Consider the following 20,695-nt stretch of genomic DNA (forward strand, 5'->3'; position numbering starts at 1 on the left):
GTCAACCACACAGGTGTCAGAATGTTCTGAGTGCATGCTAGAGCTTCGTGTTTTGACCAGTACACCACCATTTGCAATCTCCTACCCCGGGGTATTAGGAAGTTTTCTGGAAGACACACACCATGCCTTCATTGGGGTCGTAGAATCTCTGAATGAGCTGCAGTGCTGTGCTTTTCCCAGCTCCACTGGATCCTACCATAGCTGTCATTTCCCCTGATTTAATGACCATGCTGAGGTTATCTAAAATCTGCAGGGAAAAGAAAAAAAAAACAATGTTCAGATTGTCAGCAATTAGGCTACAAGTTGGGATGCTGTGTGAGGACACCGTGTGTGTACTTACTTATGCCTTCAAAGCAATATCCATTGAAATCCATCAATAACCAGAAAAATTAGTAACAGTGCCTAGCATGTGGTTTTAGCATTTACCACATTACTTAATAATCAACTGATAGCTGTAGGCAGGAAATAAAATGGTGTGTGGTAACACTGCTGAAATAAAAAAACATGCCAACTTTGAAAAGTATGTTCCAGAATCTAACGTAAAATACTTCTGACATGCCGGGATACCTCAAGGAGACTGTCCCAATTAGTTCAGAGAAGAAAGCCGCTTAGCAGTAGAAGACTTTATTTAAACAAACTAGTGGTATTGGGAAAAGAAGATAAAACAGAAATGAAATAAATGTATTTCAATTCAACGAGTATTTGTTCAACAGTTATTATGAACTGGTTCTGAACTGATATCATAAAGGAAGTTTTTAGCTGTCCATTCACAAATCTTTACTAAGTACTACCTCGTGATTTATACTTCACAGAGCATTTTTTCATATGTTATGATATTTAATGTCTCTATATGTAATGTATAACAGTAATCGAAATATACTTTTTAAATATTATCAGAATGTATGTATACCTATTAAATATATATAATGTATATGTGTATGTATGTGTGTGCATATATATATATATATATATATATTTATCTACATTATAGGTGTGCAGTATTAGAATTAAGTTGCATGGGATTGAGTTCTGTGGGGATAACAGAAACATTATTAAGGAAGGTGGCTAACTGGAGTTCCCATTACGGCTCAGAGGGGTAAAAACCCAACATGGCATCCATAGGGATGCAGATTTGATCCCTGGCCTCACTCAGTGGGTTAAGGATCCAGCAGTGTAGGTCACAAGTGAGACTTGGATCCTGCATTGCTGTGGCTATGGAATAAGCTTCTTGCAACACTGGATCCTTAACCCAATGATCAAGGCCAGGGATCGAACCTACATCCTCATGGGTACTAGTTGGGTTCGTTACCGCTAAGCCATCATGGGAACTTCTATATGTCAACTATATTTGAATTAAGAACTAATATACGGCACAAATGAAACTTTCCACGGAAAAGAAAATCATGGACATGGAGAACAGACTTGTGGTTGCCAAGGGGGAGGGGGAGGGAGTGGGATGGATTGGGAGTTTGGGGTTAATAAATGCAAACTATTGCCTTTGGAATGGATAAGCAATGAGATGCTGCTGTATTGCACTGGGAACTCTATCTAGTCACTTATGATGGGGCATGATAATGTGAGAAAAAAGAAAGTATACATGTGTGTAACTGGGTCACCTTGCTGTACAGTAGAAAATTGACAGAACAGTGTAAACCAGCTACAATGGAAAAAATATAAATCATTATAAATAAATAAATAAATAAATAAATAAATAAATAAATAAAAAGGGTGGCTAGAGATAAACTTAAAAATGTATCAATTCATTCAGGGAGAGTAGATCATAATTTTCCTCTAGAGTGAATAGCCTTTAAAGATCCTTGCTGAGTAGTATGTGTGGGAAAACTAAATTCTCTTCCCCATGGGCCCTGGACAATCACCTACTTCAGGACACATGAGCATAACATCACAAAATTACCTTTCCTCCAAGGACTGGTCTAGTGATCCTTGCAAAGTTACAGATAGGAAGTTAAAACTTCCAGACAACTTTGTTCTCTTGCTACTTCATACCCTACCCACTCAGTGTCCCAACTTCTGCAGTCACCAAGGAGGTGGTTGACCCTGCTGTCCTTCTTGATTGTTCTCATGGCCTTGCAGTTTGTTTAGCTTATGCTCAGAGTGACAGGACCTGCCACTCATTTTAAAGAGCATCCCCCAGCTGACTTAACCTGAGTGTGCTGCCAGACTGTTCCCACCAGAGGGATTTGCACATTATTACTATCACAAGGAATGTGGTTTGTGGCCTGAGGAATGACAAGACACCTGAGGACACTTCCAGAGAAACATACCTCTGTGCCTCATTCCTGGAAAATGAGTCAGGCTTTGGGAAAACAAGTCATTTATGGCCCTGAAAATGAATCATCAAGGAAAAAAATGCCGTTGTTCCTGGGGAAAAGATTGGCACTTACCTTCACTTCTGGTCTGGAAGGATAGTGGAAGGTCACATTGTGGAACTCGATTTCACCCTTAATTCGATCCAATTTGTAACCATCTTCTGACATGCAGTCAATGAGGGGTTTCTGGAGTGGAATATGAAAGGGATATAGCAACAGCACGTATTATATGCATTCACTGTCCATTTCAGTTTGAATTTATTCATAAGACAGAACAACAACCAGGTAAAACATTGCAGTGATATCCTAAATATAAGGTACTTCCACATTAAATGTCTTAATAATAATAATACTCACTACCATTTATTGAGAAATTAATATGAGATACTATATTACTATATGATAGTATTAATATATATTACGTGTTCCATAAATTTATATATAACCAAACTTACATAAATAATTAATATAGTTAATTAGAATTTATATAAAATATAATGTTGATTAGCATATAATTGGTATACAACATTAATCACATTAATTTAATTATTTACTATATATTCCTATGGTAATTATTATGTAATAACAATATAACATATAGTATTTATCCGTAATGAATATATGAGTATATAATGTATTACTATTATGATGAATTATTATAACATTGAGAAACCACAGAAGACAATGCACGTGGTGTTTTAATATGCTTTTTTCATTTACATAATTGTTACTGTGACCTAACTAGACAGGTGGACAACCACTTGTTCATTGAGGAAGTAGAGGAGTCTCAAGAGGCTAAGGTCCAATATCACCCGACATATGAGTATCTATTATAAATAATAATTGAAACCAACTGAATATCCTCAAATGGTGCCTTCAAATATTACCAACTTTTGATTGATACGCTGAATTCCACCTCCGTGACTGTCAGTGTCAGCCTAATTTAGAACTTAAACATGCTAGTTAGGAAATTGGATAAGAACAAGGGCCATTTCCTGCCACCAGAACACTCGAGGGTCAACTTCCTCCCTCTCCCACACTCGTGAGAGAAATTTATCGTCATATCTCTATTTGGGGCTTCAGTGTCATCTACTTTCTTCTTCTTCGGTCTCTAGTAAGGATAATAAAAAAAAAAAAATTTTGTTCACACCCTCAGCATGCAAAAATTCCTGAGCCAGGGATTGGACCCACACCACAGCAGTGACAATGCCAGATCCTTATCCCATGAAGCCACCAGGGAACTCCAAGATAGTAAAATACTTTTTAAATGCCTTAATTTTTGGTAAAAGTTCCAGGGATCTCTTAGACTCTTAAATCTTTTAGCCTTATTGAGCATATAACAACCCTAAGAATGCGGTAGAATTTGGATAGCTCAACATGTCTGAGGGGTTTTCAACTTTAAACCCCCTATAAATGAACCCCCCAAATATAAACTAACATGATAAGCAGTTTCCTCAGGCAGGTTATAGTCTCATAAACACTTCTGATTTAAGGACCTACGAAGCACCTCTGGATTTCTAAGGCTTCTGACTCAGCCCAGGGCATTTTTTTTCAGAGGGGAAGAACAATACATTGTCACCTTCTCTCTTCTGTTCTTGGATTTTGACATTTGTAGCTTGACCTCTGATGTGCTTCAATAAGTTAACCAGGAGAATCTAAGCCAGGATACCAGGGTCCTTTACAAGCTTGTGGAGACTTCTGTGTCATTTAGAAGTTAATCTAATCTTTTGAATTGGCCTTAAAGTCCTACATGATCCAGCCTCTTTCCCTCCCTCCAGCCTCCGTCTTTCGCTCCCTCTGTTCAGTCACAGTGACTTTGTTTTAGCTCCGTGCACTCACCAAGCTCTTTTCCAATCTGGACTTCTCTTCCATGAATACCCTCCCTGCCCTTACCTCCCAGGCGTCACTCCTTCCCCAAGTCCCCCTCTGCGTAGCTCACTAACCTCCTTGGGTTCCCAGCTCAAATACGACTGCCTCAGAAATGATGTCGGTGCTGTCACTCAATCCAAAGGCTCCGCCCGCCACCCCAACCATTTTCACATTGACCTATTTTATTTCCTTCATTGTGCTTATCACTGTCTAATATTATGTTATCTTTGAATGTGCCTACTTCTTTATTGTCTATTTCCCATATGATATGAGAACTGGGGGCTTATTTGTTTTATTTCACTCTTGGACTCCCAAGTCAGATGGGGTCTGACTCATGACAGCCATAAGTACTACTGACTTAAGGGCATTGTGATCATTCCTCATATATTTTTTTTAACATTGAGGATAGACTCCTCATGAGTTCACTCTTCTCCCCACTCCCAACCTGCTGGTGGCCTTTACTTTTGGCTTTTACATACCCGGTCTATTGTCTCAAAAATGCTGGCGGCTGCTGCACGCCCAGCAGCAAAGGCTTCCAAACAAGAAGACGCATTGCCAAGATTTAAAGCTCCTACTATGACACTGAGGAAAATCTGAAATAAAAAGAAATCAACATAGTTTTCATGTACTTTTATCAATTCGTAAATACCATTTCCTGTCATTTGGCTGTCCATGTCAACTCAGAGATTTCTCAGAAACATTACTCTGTGGAAATTTGAAAGCTAAATAGCCCTTTGGAAACACTTGACATAATTTTTGTTCGGCAATTTTTCTACTGCTGTGATTTAAAAGACTACATTACTTTTGGTTGAACATCACTATTCTCCAAAGAAGAACATATTTTAGATGAGAAAGAGGTCTAAGCAAGGCAGATATAGACACTAAGTGGTTTAGAGTAGTGACATGATAATTTGCTTCATTGTATAAATAGCCTTATAATAGTTTTCTGGTGAAACAGTTGCTGAAACAATAGACGCTATAAACTTGACTATCCTAGAGATTGAAACATGCAATATAGGCTATGTTCCTGCTACTAGAGTACTAGTTATTAGGATAACTGTTTCACTACTACTAGCAATAATAATAAGGTATGTCTCGAAACGTTTAACCTGTATTACTTTGCTTAATCCTCACGACAAGAAGAGGAAACAGAGGTGTATGGAAGCTGCCTAGCTTACCTAGTGTCTTGTATGCATTAAGTGGTAGAGCAGTATTTCAACCCAGGCTCTTGGCTGACATTTTGTCCAGCTCCCAAGCTCATCTGTTCCTACCCAACAGCAATGTGTTTTTATCAGTACAGTTTATAAAGGAAGAGGCAAAAAGGCAAATCCTCACATTGGCCTCTAGAAGGAGCACAAGACTCACCCTTTCAACTAAAGCAGGGGCATTAATCCTGTGACTCACATGGAGGATATTTCACTGGCCGCCAATTATTAAGGACTTATTTGCCGTTGACTTCCATGTGAATGTAGTCTTTTTCATGTAATCAAATGATCATAGCCTGTGGTGGTTTCCACAAGCTGGATTCTTCCCACTGGTTATATCATATCAAGACAAAATACGCTGGAGTCCTTTTCCATTCTCTTTTCCCTCATAGCTGGACCATGGGGCTTCTCAGAGCCTGTCAGCCACCTCCTACCTCTCCAGTAACCTCTCTATTCCACATATCAGGATGCTGTGGGCCAGCCCCCTCTTGCCTGCTCCCTGAATTCCCTACTCTATGCACAGGGACAAACATTCTCTCTTCATCTATCCTTCTTGTTCCTTTGCCTTAATCATGGCAGGTACTTCCTTCAATGGGCAGATTACTTAATCTCTCAAACCCCAGCTTTGTTATTTGTAACACAGGGATTATAATTGCATATACCTCAAGGGATGGTTGTGAGGATTAAATACGATAACATGTGTAAAGGGAATTAATCCAATGCCAGCCACATAATTAATAGTGATGATGACAATGACAGACGTGAGACTCCAACCTTAGGAAGTGATAAGATGAACAGACGGAACAGTACTTGTGTTCTAATATATGTTAAGACCACCTTCATCGGAGGTCTTCCTAAGTGAACAAAGGAAGCTTTCATAAGTCCTAGATCAGGGGTCGATAAACATTTCCCATAAAGTGCCAGTTAGTAAAGACTTCAGACTTTTCAGGTCATACGATCCGAAGTAATTATTCAATTCAATTCCTTGACTATGTAGTACAAAAGCAGTCATAGACAGTAGGAAAAAAAATGACTGTGGCTATGTTCCAATAAAACTTTCTTTACAAAAATGGGCTACAGATTAGATTTAACTTGCGGGCTATCATTTGCTGATCCCTGGTCTAGGTTCTAGACTAACTCTCCAGTGGCCTAAATTGAAGTTTGGAGTCAAATCCTTGATCAGCTTGGCTTTGCAAGCATTACCTCACGTGAACTTCAAGAGAGATGTTCTCTTGGGGCTCTTAAGAGAAGAGTGAGTGACACAGACATAGGTACACACCTAATACTATCACAGTAGCTAACACATGTCCTGGTGGACCCTCATGTCTCACCCCAAGTATCATACTCTTTAGCCCTGTGGACAGAGGGTGGGAAGGAGGAGTGCCAAAGAGACCTCTGGGGAACAAGTTATCTGTGGGTGTTCTGTGCTCTGTGCATAGAAAACAAACTTATGTTTACCAAAGGGGAAAGGGGAGGGGGAGGGATAAATTAGGAGCTTGGAGTTAACAGATACAAACTACCATATATAAAATAAAGAAATAACAAGGACCTACGATATGGCACCAGGGAGCCATATTCAACACCTTGTAATAACTTATAATGGAAAAGAATCTGCAAAAGAATACATACACACCCCACAACTGAATCACTTTCCCATACACCTGAAACTAGCACAACATTGTAGATCAACTATACTTCAATTAATTGATTAATTAAATGGAATCTGTGGCTCCTTGAAAGAGATTCAGAAGCCAGAGAACAGGGATTAATGGGTTGGGCCCCAAATCCCAGAAACCTGAGCTCAAATACTACTCTGTGCTACTTGGTACGTATTTCTCAACCTCATTGCTCTATTTCATTTTTAAGTGCTACCATAATGGTATCAATTACAGATGAAGCGTGAGTATGAGATGTGGAAATTATATCAAATACTTCATTCAGTGCTTGACTCTTTTTACACACTGAATAATGTTCCTCTCTATTACTACTGTTACTTTTTCATTGTTGAATCCTAAAACTTAAGAGGGGCATGAAAGAACAGCCTTCTGCACCATTCAGTTCCCTTTCAACTTTTCTCCTAATAGATCAGAGCAGAGCGTGTTTCTTTGTCCGTGTACAAGTGATACTAATTACAGTCATTTATATGAACTACTTACCATTGATGCCCAATTACCATGCAGCCAATAATGATTTTGTGCATCACAAAATGTGTTAGATTAACCTAATCATTACTTAGTTTAGTGGATTAAAAACACTCAATTCAGCTCATGCAAACTCAGCCTTTATAGTTTGCTGCTCAGAGCACAGCCAAAAAAGTGCTTGTAGGCACAAGAGAGAGGCAGGGAGAGAAAGAAACAGAAAAGGAATGCTTATCAATGATTATACTGTTAAAGAATTTCTCTCAGCTTCCCAAAGAAAAAAGTTCTTGAGACACAAGTGGAGGCTTGCAAGAAGTAAGGGGCGAGGTTAATATTGGATGATTTAAATGTTAGAAATATGTAATATGCCATATCTGCATGTAGTAGGTACTCAGGAAATATCGGTTGAGAGAAGGAAGTATTTACAGCAAGTATAGGGTAGCCTACAATCTAATGGGTAGGAAACTTGAAGTGGAGAACTTGTTAAATGAATTAAACTGGAGGCCATTAGACCAAGGTGGCTTTAATGTCTCAGTAAGCCACCAAAACCTAAGCCTGAAAGCCTCAAGGTTAAGAAATCAAAACCTAAGGACAACCTATCATGAACAGCCAATTAGGCTTTCCCAAATAAGGCAACTGCTTAAGCTATAGCCAGTCAATTCCCTTGCTTTGCTTCTCTATAAAAGTCTTTACCCTGGCTCCTATTAATGGAGCCCGTCTAACAACTTGTGGTTTGGTGCACCCAATTTGAATTATTTTTGCTCAGATGAACTCCTAAAAATTTTAATACACCTCAGTTTATCTTTTTTTTTGTCTTTTTGTCTTTTCTAGGGCCACTTCCCGTGGCATATGGAGGTTCCCAGGCTAGGGGTCGAATTAGAGCTGTAGTCACCGGCTTACACCAGAGCCACAGCAACATGGGATCCGAGCCGCGTCTGCAACCTACACCACAGCTCATGGCAACACCGGATCCCTAACCCACTGAGCAAGGCCAGAGGTCAAACCCTCAACCTCATGGTTCCTAGTAGGATTCGTTAACCACTGTGCCACTACGGGAACTCCAACCTCAGTTTATCTTTTAACAGAGCCACAAAATTCAATCTTTGCTAGAGAGTTACCAAGCAGTTTTTTAACTCAGTGGTTCCAACTGGAATTGTATATTTTTGGATTTCTGTTTTTTAATTTTTCCCTCTGAACTATTATTTGTGCACATTTCAGTCCTCTCCTTGCAGGGGAGGAATCAAAAAAAGGATGTCTTTCCTCAATTTATGTCTTTTAACAGAATGAGCAAACATAAGCTGCTGAGACTAAAAGTCTACTACTGGTATCTGTAGTTTGGTAAAGTTGAAAGTTCTTAAGAGTCATTAGATTAATAAAGACAAAGGACTTTATAGTCAGATTTTAGACCTGCAATACTTTCACTGGCTTTTCAAATGTGCAAAGCTATATTAAAGTTATGAAGAAAGTGGTTAAATTGCAATAATAGTAACACTTTCCATCTATCCTATCACTTTAAAGTTTACAAAACACTTAAACATGATTTATCACATTTAATTTTTTCAAAGTTCACATGATTCCAACTGTTCATCTTGCAAAGAAGAACCAAATTTTAAAAAATTATTCTTATTATATTATCATGCTCTTAATGAAATAAAGTCAGTGGCTTAAAATGATTGTGGTCTGATTTCTTATTCTTCTTTTTTTTTTTCTTTGCTTTTTAGGGCCTTCCCCGCAGCATATGGAGGTTCCCAGGCTAGGAGTCAAATCAGAGCTACAGTATCAGCTTACACCACAGCCACAACAACAAGGGATCCGAGCCGCGTCTGTGACCTACACCACAGCTCATGGCAACACTGGATCCTTAACCCAGTGAGCAAGGCCAGGAATCAAACCCACATCCTCATAGATGCTAGTCAGATTAATTTCTGCTGTGCTACAATGGGAACTCCAATTATGGTCTGACTTCTAATAATCATTTCTAATTTGCAAATGAAATTTCTATTCATCTTTCCCTAGAGATATATTTACATAAAAGCAATAGGTCTCAAACTGCAGGCGTCTAACTAGCAAATCTCTGATATACAAGATTTTGATATTTTGCACTATTTAATTGGTACCTCTCTTGCCTAGAATCTGGAGCCAAGATATTTTATTTAAGAATTTTATGTGAGGACACTTCCAGGCTCTTTAAATGAATATACTTAATTGAATAATTAATGAATAGACCAAATGAAACATATATTCATGTTTTACTTCCCTGACCTCATGGCGCTTACTGTGTGAGGTGAAGAGGAATGGGCACAAATGTAAATAAATGCAAGTGTTCAGATTCATTTGTGTGCTCTCAGTAAGCCATGCAAGAGAATAAAAGATTGGAGGAGCATGGAAGGCCTGACTGGGGACGTGCCATCCAGGTAGGAATTTGAACAATGACTGGAGTCCAGCTATAATGAGAGGGGCTGTAAGCTAAGGAGAGGTTTTTGGGATAGTGAGCAAGAGAAAGAGATTTCCCTGACCTGAGTCACATCTGAGGCTGCTATTCCCTGCCAAGGTCCCTGTCCTCTGGAGCATGTAATACTATTTATCATTATGCAGTTATGTAATTATTTAGTTAGTGCTCACCTGCTCCACTAAACCGTAAATTCCATCGCATTTCTTTTGCTCACTATTGAATCCCCTGCACTTGGTTTGAGTCTGGCATATAATAGATGCTCAGCGATTAATTCTTGAAAGAACAACAGAAAGGATACTGATGATTAAAGGCATTAACTATGGCTATGGGACAAGTGAGAAATAAAATGTTTGTATTACTTGTCCAGACGAATATTAATGACTTGGTATTTTAGTAACTCATTATGCTTCACAAATACATCCATTAGCACATATCTTGTGCTGTTTTTAAGCTTACCCACATTAGCTGTTAATTTTTGGCTGAGAGATCCCTGACTTTCCAGTTTCATGGCATAATATCTTTTGGACTCAGGCAGAAGAACATTGTTTCACAGCTATAAAATCTTTGATCAGAAAGCATTAAATCATGAGTCTCATCAACTCAAACATTCAGCATCCCTTTACTATACAAGGCACAAATACTGCTTCTTTCTACAGATGGACTCCATCAAATGTCTGAGGCTTTCCTCCTTCAGACCCTCAAGGAATAAGCAAAACGCCTTCACTGTGACCTTTTCTGAGATACTAGCAGGAAATGGTCATCGAGATGGAAGTACCTGGACAAGGGTTCCTGCTGTGTATTCTCCATCATCCAGGACGAGTTTGGAGCCATACCAGAAGGCCAGCGCGTAACACAAAAAGATGAGACACCACATGAATCCAGTAAAGGATCCCATCACTATCCCTTTTCTAATTCCCCAAATCTGGGCAAACACAAGATTTTTCTCATACCTGTAAGGCGAAAACATTTGGGTCCATTTCAGCAACCGCAGCAGCAGCAGCAGCTAACATTAGCATGTTTAACACACCACAACACAGTCATTTTACTCAATGATCACAAAATCACCCCAAACACAGAGCAGTGTTAGGGAAAGAGAACAACAATATCTTAGTTATGTCTTACTTAGAACGTATTTCAACCTGGCAATGAAACATGTTGAAAGGATAACGCCTATCAAAGCTTCATAGTCAATTACCCCTTGGATGAGTATGGTAGGGTAAGCCGAAAGTGGTAAGGTGGTAGGGTAAGCCCCAAGAGAAAAGAATTTTCAACACAAATGTTTGGACATGAGAGACCTAGTACTATTTGTACTTGAATTGTTTTATTAAGTCACATGATATGAAAGATATTATCTATGCTATTGAAAATGTTTATAAGAAATAAAGTAACCACAAGCAAACGAGGCAAAAGAAAAAAATGGAAAAGAGGATAATTAGAGATTGTAATTTGTATTCTCTTTTTCATTTGATGAATTTGACAGCAGTTGAGAATGTGGTCATACTAGATCTATAACACATGAAGCAAGAGTTTAAAAGTTGGTGGCTATTTTATAAAATCAGTTCTTGGTACCTGATAAACAGTCAATACATACTAGATAAATGGAAAAATAAAATCAAAATTTTTACAACTGTGTTGTTCTGGTCATTTAGGTTTTGATTTTCATTAACAGTTAATCTCCTTGGGAGTTCCTGTGGTGACGCAGTGGAAACTAATCTGACTAGGATCCATGAGATTGCAGGTTGGATCCCTGGCCTTGCAAAGTGGGTTAAGGATCCAGCGTTGCTGTGAGCTATGGGGTAGGTCACAGACACGGCTTGGATCTAGCTCTGCTGTGGCTGTGGTGTAGGCCAGCAGCTGTAGCTCCCTGGCCTGGGAACCTCCATATGCCCCAAGTGAGGCATTGAAAAGCCAAAAAAAAAAAAAAAAAAAACAGTTAATCTTCCAGACTGATGGTCTATAATACATCCGTGCTAAATTTTATTTGATGAAAAGTGCATATTATACAGTAGTTGAATAAAATACATTGAATTAAAAAGTGTTCAATCAAAATGTGTGGAATTATGATCATGCAGGCATTTTAGATCATGTAGGCTTTTCCTTAAAGGTAGAAGGCAGTGTTTTAGACTGGCATGAAGTGAGTTTGAAATAAATATCCAGCCAAGGGTAGCTTCCTAAAAACCACCAACTGCATCATCACCAAAGGCTTGGGAGTCCTTTGCAAGTGCTGACAATCTAATTCCTTTGCTTAGCTACCTCATGAACAAAAGCTCCCTCAGGGCACCAGAGGCCAAGGTGAATCTACCACTTTATACAAAATGGGGAAATTCAAGGTGTATGCCAATCAATGAAATTCAGGAAAGTGGCACCTATTTCAATTAACTAACCTCTCAACCTCTTTTTTCTCACCGCCGAAAGCAGCCACTGTTCGAATAGATGAAATGACTTCATCAGCCACCGACCCTGCTTTGGCGTAGGCCTTCAATTCATAGTCGGTAAACCTGGACACACTCTAAAATCCAAAAGAAGAAAAGGAAATGTGAAAACAAGGTAATTAGGTAAGTCACCCTGTCACTCAGTGATTCATTTAGCAGATTATACTTGTGGCATGGTTTAATGCAAGATTAGATTCCCACGGGAACAGTGTTTACCGAGGAAAGAATTTGGCCCAAGTTTGATCCACGTTAAGCCTCATCCATGGGTGTTTAGTTGTTGACATGATACATCCTTTTTTTTTTTTTTCTTTTTCTTTTGGGTGGGGCCGCACCCACTGCATATGGAAGTTCCCAGGCTAGGGATCAAATCCGAGATGCAGCTGTCGGCCTATGCCACAGCCACAGCAACTCGGCATCTGAACCGAGTCAATGACATACACACCACAGCTCGAGGCAACGCCAGATCCATAACCCACTGAGCGAGTCCAGGGATCGAACCCATATCCTCATGGATACTAGTCAGGTTCGTAACCCACTGAGCCACAGTGGGAACTCTGGGCGTTTCAGTTTTTACCATAATCCTCTACTAATTTGGGTGGGGTGGGGGTTGTTTGTGCAGCAGCTTGATGTGGGATCTTGGTTCCCAGACCAGGGACTGAACCTGGTCACAGCAGTGAACGCACCAAGTCCTAACCACTAGACCACCAGGAAATTCTCTAATTTATCTCAAATATATATTGGTAGCATAGTAATAAGAAAATTAAATAGTTGCAAATGTTATCAGTTTTTAATCATAATGGCACATTAAAGAATCTCTAGATACCTCAATTAAACTAATATAGGAACTTAAAAGATGTATATTGGGAGATATCTGACAGCAGCTCATGTTCCTCTTCCTAAGTATAAAACTCAGACAAAAGCGTATAAAACCCACAGTCACCTTGAACATCATGTATTGATTGCCCCCTACACTTTTTTTTGTCTTGTTTTTGAATTGAGCCTGGTGAAATGGCTTTTATCATTTTATACAAACATGCACAGACCTGAATTCAAAAAGAAACCAGTGCAGAACCATGACATTCCAAACTGGTGACACATTCACAAGAAATTGAAATAAGGGCACTCAGACAACAAGAGAAACTGTGCTTTGAGCCTATTTGAAACCAAGTTAACCAGCTACGTTGTTAGTCTCCAACATGTTAAAACATGGCATATGATCCATTTGAGTGTGAATATTAACATATCATGGGTTTGAAGACAGAGATTAACTGTATTTGGAAGGGAAAAAAAAAGTTGAATCAAATGTTTGCAGAATTCCCAATGATCCTCTGTGGAAGTTGAGGCTTTCCCAGCATGTAAGCTAGAAAGCATTTGGTAGGAAAGATTGTTATAAAGCTTGCATGATTTGATGGATTGGAAAAAAAAAAAAAAAAGCTAATATCTCTTTAACAATTAATTCTGTGCCAGCTACTGTGCTAAGTGTATAACATGGATCATGCCTTGAGTCATCACAATGACTTAAGGAGGAATTAACCTTATTTTAAAGATGAGGAAACTGAAGTTTTGACAGGTTAAACATATCTTTCTTGGTAGAGAGAGGTGGTGACCTAGTTAAGTGGAATAAGCTCTTTGCTATTGTTCTATTACCTGGGAAAAATCTGAGTAATATAGCCAGTGGAGTGTAGAGACTATTTTGTTAGAAACTATGGTCATGGAGATAGGTACCTGTTGCTCAACGGTGTAAGTGTGTGTGGCTTTTCACTTAAATTCTTTTCTCATTTAGTGCAAAGTATTAGTGTGTCTGATCCCATGACCTGTTATCTAACGTGGCTGATCTAAAAGTAAGATAGAATAATTTCTCAATCCCTGGGAGTGTTTTTTAAACTGGGATGACCCCGAATTCCTACTCCTACACTTTTTCTTGGTCTGCGTAGGGAATGGAAACTATGACTGGGATTCTTCTCTGAAAGGGTCAAATAACCCTATCTCTGAAACTGATCAGGTAGAGGAGAGAATACAGTGGGATTGCAGAAACCTCTGTCACGTGCTTGTTATTGGTCTGGGTATATGCGTTGGGCCTTTCTGAGGGGACCATCTGTGCTTGGGGGGCCATGGGAAGCTACAGGCATCCTAGACAGGGGGTGGGGTTTTGAACTTCTTGGACTTAATCCTGTTATGCCACTCATTGGCTGTGCAAGTCTCAGGCAAGTCACTTTACCTCTCTGAGCCTCTGTCTTATATGTAAAATGGCATGAATACTTTATAAGATTGTGTAAATATTAGGGATAATGTATATGAAGCGCCTAATAGTGCCTACATGTGTGTTTGTTTCAGGTCTACAGCATATATTTGTTTCAGGTCTATAGCATATATACAGGTAGATGCTATATACCTGAAACAAACACAACATTATAAATCAAATATACTTCAATTTAAAAAAAAATGTAGTTGCGGAGTTCCCGTCATGGCGCAGTGGTTAATGAATCCGACTAGGAACCATGAGGTTGCAGGTTTGATCCCTGGCCTTGCTCAGTGGGTTAAGGATCCGATGTTGCCATGAGCTGTGGTGTAAGTTGAAGATGCGACTCGGATCCCACTTTGCCGTGGCTCTGGCATAGGATGGCAGCTGCAGCTCCGACTGGACCCCTAGCCTGGGAACCTCCATGTGCTGCGGGAACGGCCGTGGAAAAGGCAAAAAAAGACAAAAAATAAAAAATAAAAAATAAACTTAAAAATGTAGTTGTTAATTTATTAATACAATATTTATGGCTTTAAAATATCATTAACTTCTAATCTCTGGCATGTATTTTGATACTGAGTATAATGAAACAAAATATATCAAAATAGTGATAATGATGTTCATTAAACATATTTAGGAGAAGGAAATCAAGCTTCACATTTTTTTCTTTGTAGGGCCAGTCTACACCACAGCCACAGCAATGCAGGATCCAAGCCGCATCTGTGACCTACACCACAGCTCACGGCAATGCCGCAATGCCGGATCCTTAACTCACTTAGTGAGGCCAGGAATTAAACCCGCATCCTCATGGATATTAGTCAGGTTCTTAACCCACCAAGCCACAACAGGAACTTCAAGCTTCACATTTTGGACTGTTTCTTAGTACCATTGTCTTCCCATGGAGAGAGGAGAGAAGACATTCTTACCAGACCAATGATGGCTGCTCCAATCCCAATGAGAGGGCTGACAGAGATAATAACCAAGGTCAGTTTCCAACCCTGATAAAATCCCAGCAGGAACCCACAGATGCTCGTGGTCAGGCGCTGAATGAAAATAGCCATTTGGTCAGCAATGGCATCATTGACTTTGTTGATATCACTAGAAACAAGAAAGGCTTTGATCAGTAAAACTGAATTTGGTCGTTTCAACTATCTTGTTGAGAAAGATCAATCTTTCCTTTCTAAGCACTCCCATTTCTGTAGCCCATTGCCCTAGGGAAACCTAACAGCTTCTCACATCTTGGGAACTTTGCTGCAGCTTAGGAGGTCATCAAGCCTCTCCCCTCCCAGTGAAGGGAGTGTATCCTTAATCCAGTTTTCCCAACTGGTGTTCATTCACTATTGGCAAAAGCTTTTGGAAACCATCTTATTTGTCTCTTTCTTTCTTAAAGCTAATATCCTTTGTCTGTCCTGAAGACGTCTTTCCTTGATACTTGCTAAGTCTGTTCAGCCTCAAGTTTCCACTCACATACCGCCTATTGCATGAAAAGTTATATAATCCCCCAGGAAGAATACCCTCCCCCCATGTTTCCATAGCAATGTAATTAATCTGAATACACATGTTGGCATGTGTATGTAATGATTGCTTTCTGCTTATAAGCAATATAGAATAGTGGCTAATAGCACAGACTCTGGAGCCAGACTTTGGATTGAACATCAGCTCTTCTTGGGCAAGTTACTTAACCTTTCTGTACCTCAGTTTCCTTATCTGTAAAATGGAATTAATGACAAAACCTACCACAATAGGTAGCAATGAGGATTAATTAATATATGTAAAGTATGTAGAATAGTGCCAAGCATATAGTAAGCCATCAAGATGTATCAGCTCTGATTATTTGCTTGAAACTTTTATCACTCCTACCAGGCTGTAATTTCTGTGGGATCAGGAGTTCTGTGGTTTGTCTTTATGCCTTGCATAAGGTAAGTGCTCCAGAGGGCTGGTTGACTATAATTACATTAAATTCATATTCCTGTGAACTTTTACATTAATTTCTTGTCCAAATGGAGCAAACAGGACTGATGGCTTGATAGCAAAAAAGGTCCTAAGACATTGCACAGAGATTAGACAATAGTATTCTAGCAAGGTTAAGTATCTCTTCAAGGTCACAATAAAGGACAAAATGAGAGCTGGAATCTAGGGGCCCCAACATTCAGTCTGCTTTTATTTTCACTACCCTGCTCACTAACTGTCTTTCAAAGGACCTGAAAGTTCAATTCAACAAGGTTCAACAGTTCTAATTATTCAGGAATCATTCAGAAATTATGGGGGGTGGAAGGCGCTATTAATGACCCAAACTAGTATTTGGGTGTAAACTGGATTTAAATCAGTTTTATAGTTTGAATCTTTCTCAAATTATTTTGGATCTATGTGTTTGTTTTTGTTTTTATGTGTGGAAACTGCCTCAACAGACAAAGCAAGATAATTCATTCTACTGGTACTGTTGTCCTTAAAGGTACATAGATTATGACATCCCCCAATTTCTCCTCTTGAGGCCAAATAATCCTACTTCTTTTAAACTCCCTTCTACAAAAATAAAAATAAAAATAAACTCCCTTCTACAATACTTCATTTCTACTTTTTTTGTTTGCTTTTTTGCTTTTTAGGGCCAAACCTGTGGCATATAGAGGTTCCTAGGCTAGAGGTCCAATCGGAGCTACAGCTGCCTGCCTATACCACAGCCACAGCAATGCAGGATCCGAACTGCATCTGCGACCTACACCACATCTCACGGCAATGCCGGATCCTTAACCCACTTAACGAGGTCAGGGATCAAACCTGCCTTCCCATGGATACCAGTCAGATTCATTTCTTCTGTGCCACGAGGGCAACTCCCATTTCTAATATTTTAATCCAGAGGCTATAAAACAGATTGTAGTATCTATAGAAACACAGGGGGGAGGGTATTCTTCCTGGGGGATTATATAACTTTTCATTGGCTTTCCATTTGCAATGGTCAGATTTGATAAAGCATTACCAATGAAAAAGTCATGTGACCTATAAAAGCCCAGCTTAAGAGACAAAATGCATCAAAAATAACTGAAAATGTGTTTCCAGTTTTTATGTAATTTAGAAACAAAAATCTCATTAGTGAAAAACCACATAGCCATTAAAACATCCTACCAGCCACTTACTCAGAAAATCTTGTATTCAGCTCTCCCACTGAATGGCAGTCAAACCATCCTATTTCCATTCTCATTATTCTCCTAAAGTAAAACTTTCTCATTTTCTGTATCTGTCGAGCTGCAGCAATTACCCAGAAACATATCTGGAAATGGAGCAAGGAATGTTTAGCATTGCGATAAAAATATCATTAATTCCTTCTCTTTTCAGAAGAAAGCACTTTCAATAGAACAGCTGAGAAAAGGAGGAAAGTAATTCACAAAATGCTTCTTCTTGGGAACTAAGATGTGAGCTCTGACATCTGGGGCCAAAAGTGGAGTCCAGTGAAACCACTGTGACCAGGGAAACGAGAGACATGGGTTTGAAAAGAGTTTGGCTACTTTGAGAGTTAACCTTATTGAGCTTCACTTTCCTCACGTGTAGAATAAGATTCATCACACCAAAAACAAATTACTACTCTTAAATCACTATTTTTGCATGTCACTTCTGAGTGAATTTCTCCCCTCAGAGACTTGCTGATCAGCATTTGTGCATAGTTTTCAGTTTGTTGGACAATGATTTTCAGAGGAAGTAAGACAAAAATTATGATATAAGGGAGTTCCCTGGTGGCCTAGCGGTGAAGGGATCCTGCATTGTCCCTGTGGTGCACAGGTTTGATCCCTGGTCCAGGAACTTTTGTGTGCTTCAGTTGAGCAACAACAACAACAACAACAACAACAACAACAACAACAAAAAAAAAAATATATATATATATATATATGACATAAGCAGGGAATCTTGCTGATAGTTTCTCCCAAGCAAGCAAAATAAGCCTGTCATCAAAACCCCAGTGCCAGAATGGAAAAAAAGTGACTTGTGCCTTTTTAAAATGAATGCTAACTTCCTGGAATTCCTAAATGAATGGCAAGTAGGACGGAGTCATTATTTTTCCTACATGAGAAGGCAAAAGATGAAGAATTCCTTTATAAGAACAAGGAATCTTCTTCCTTAATAAGGGCTAAACAACTCCAAGCCCTCCTATAGCTTAAATCCAGAATATGGATTCAGTTTATAGAATTGGGGGTAGAAAGCAGTTTGGCGTGAGTTTAGCAATGACAGGGAAAAAGAAAGTCAAGTTAGCTTCCCTCCAACTCCCCACATCCATCCATTCCCAAGGTACACACTCTCCCTTTACAAACACAACTATGACTCTCTATTTCTGAGTTTATAAGAGAGGATGAAGCAGGAAGGGCAGGGGAGGATGAGACATTGAAATTAAAGGTCTGGGAGTTCCCGTTGTGGCTCAGCAGAAACAAATCTGACTAGGAACCATGAGGTGGCGGGTTCAATCCCTGGCCTTGCTCAGTGGGTTAAGGATCTGGCATTGCTGTGAACTGTGGTGTAGATCGAAGACGTGGCTCGGATCCCGAGTTGCTGTGTGGCTCTGGCATAGGCCGGCGGCTACAGCTCCAATTCGACCCCTAGCCTGGGAACCTCCATGTGCTGCGGGTGTGGCCCTAAAAAGGACAAAAGACCAAAAAAAAAAAAAAAAAGAAAGAAAGAAAGAAAAAAAGAAATTAAAGGTCTGTTTTCCATCTATCTAGACCAGTGCTTTATCCTCCTTGCCAACTAAAAGTCAGAATCCTCCCATTCTCTGTGGCGTGCCCACCCCCCACCCCCGAAACAAAACTGTGGTCCTTGGGGCCTCTGAATAACTTTGAGTTGAAGAACACACTTTGTATTTCACTGTAATATCTTTGAACCCAAATGTTGAACCAAATAAAATGAAAACACCACTAACTTGAATATATCCTGTGATAAGCACCGCGACAGCAATTCCAGCATAGTAACTGGCGAATTTGATCATTTCGCTTTCAATGTCCAGCAACCTTCAAAAGGGGGAGGGGGGGAAGTTAAGACTCACAGGTAGGATCAAGCTACCAAAGATGACATTTGTGCGTATAGAGGAATTTAAAATATACGTATTATATGTTTCTGTTAACTATGGGTAAGGCATTTTATCTACATAGAATTATGGTCACTCCAACCACATCCCCACGTAAACCTCACTGGTACCAATTGTAGCAAAGATGCCGACCTCCTTCATTTTTATAGGCAGAGAGGCAAAGGTTGTGCAGTAGTTAAGGAGCAACTGTTGGAAGTGAGTGGACCCTAGACGGCAGGCAGCCTGGTACTCTGTCCACTGAGGCCCCTTTCACCCATGCTCATTATGCAGTGATAGTGCAATCACAGCTAGAGAAATGTTTGAAAAAGGCAGATGCATGTCTGAAAAGACACAGGTAGAGAGATGTGTGCTGTAAATCAGGAAGTTTACTGTTACCCACGCTAGGAGCAACAGTGTCACCTCTGAGTGACACAGGAAGAAATGTGTGTCATCGTCCCACGGAGAGAGAAAAACGCTTTATTAGTCCAGTCTTTCTGCTGACTACAGTCCAGGAAGCCTCACTCTCCAGGACAATTTCCACTTTTTTTTTTCTTTTGCCACATCCATGGTATGCGGATGTTCCCGGGTCAGGGATTGAGCCCACATCACAGCAGTGACCCAAGCTACAGGACTGACAATGCTGGGTCCTCAAGCACTAGACCACCAGGGAACTCCCTCCAGCACAATTTCTAAGGTTGACGTCAAAGAACTTGTGGGGAAGCCAGAAAGTGCTGTAGCATTTTCCCATCACAACTATCACACTGTGACGCAGGGACTGGAATTGAGAGGGATGGGGATCGGAGGAAAAAAGTATTCTGAACCTGCTTTCAGGACATAAGAAATTTTATCATTAGCAAATTAACATATTGGTTGATGACAGGTCTGATCCTTGGAGACAAGCTAAATGGTGTCCATTTCTTCAGAGAATCAGAAAGTGGCGTCTTTGGCCCGATGCTCTCCTTTGACAAGCTTTCTGCTTTCTATCA

The 20,695-nt window shown here is 39.7% G+C and overlaps 1 protein-coding gene across 1 annotated transcript in view; it reads right to left on the reverse strand.

The window, feature by feature from the left end:
- The window catches only part of ABCB11 (ATP binding cassette subfamily B member 11), a 71,865-nt gene that overhangs the window by 40,975 nt on the left and 10,195 nt on the right, over window positions 1-20,695 (reverse strand). The window contains exons 5-12 of the mRNA XM_047770443.1: window positions 19,566-19,653; window positions 17,797-17,930; window positions 15,592-15,763; window positions 12,379-12,503; window positions 10,770-10,944; window positions 4,679-4,792; window positions 2,406-2,516; window positions 122-247 (exon numbers count right to left, since the gene is read on the reverse strand). Of these exons, the coding sequence (XP_047626399.1) occupies window positions 122-247; window positions 2,406-2,516; window positions 4,679-4,792; window positions 10,770-10,944; window positions 12,379-12,503; window positions 15,592-15,763; window positions 17,797-17,930; window positions 19,566-19,653 (1,045 nt within the window). The remainder of the gene's footprint in view (window positions 1-121; window positions 248-2,405; window positions 2,517-4,678; window positions 4,793-10,769; window positions 10,945-12,378; window positions 12,504-15,591; window positions 15,764-17,796; window positions 17,931-19,565; window positions 19,654-20,695) is intronic.

The sequence above is a fragment of the Phacochoerus africanus genome, chromosome 3 (genome assembly GCF_016906955.1).
Source record: "Phacochoerus africanus isolate WHEZ1 chromosome 3, ROS_Pafr_v1, whole genome shotgun sequence".
Taxonomy (NCBI): domain Eukaryota; kingdom Metazoa; phylum Chordata; class Mammalia; order Artiodactyla; family Suidae; genus Phacochoerus; species Phacochoerus africanus.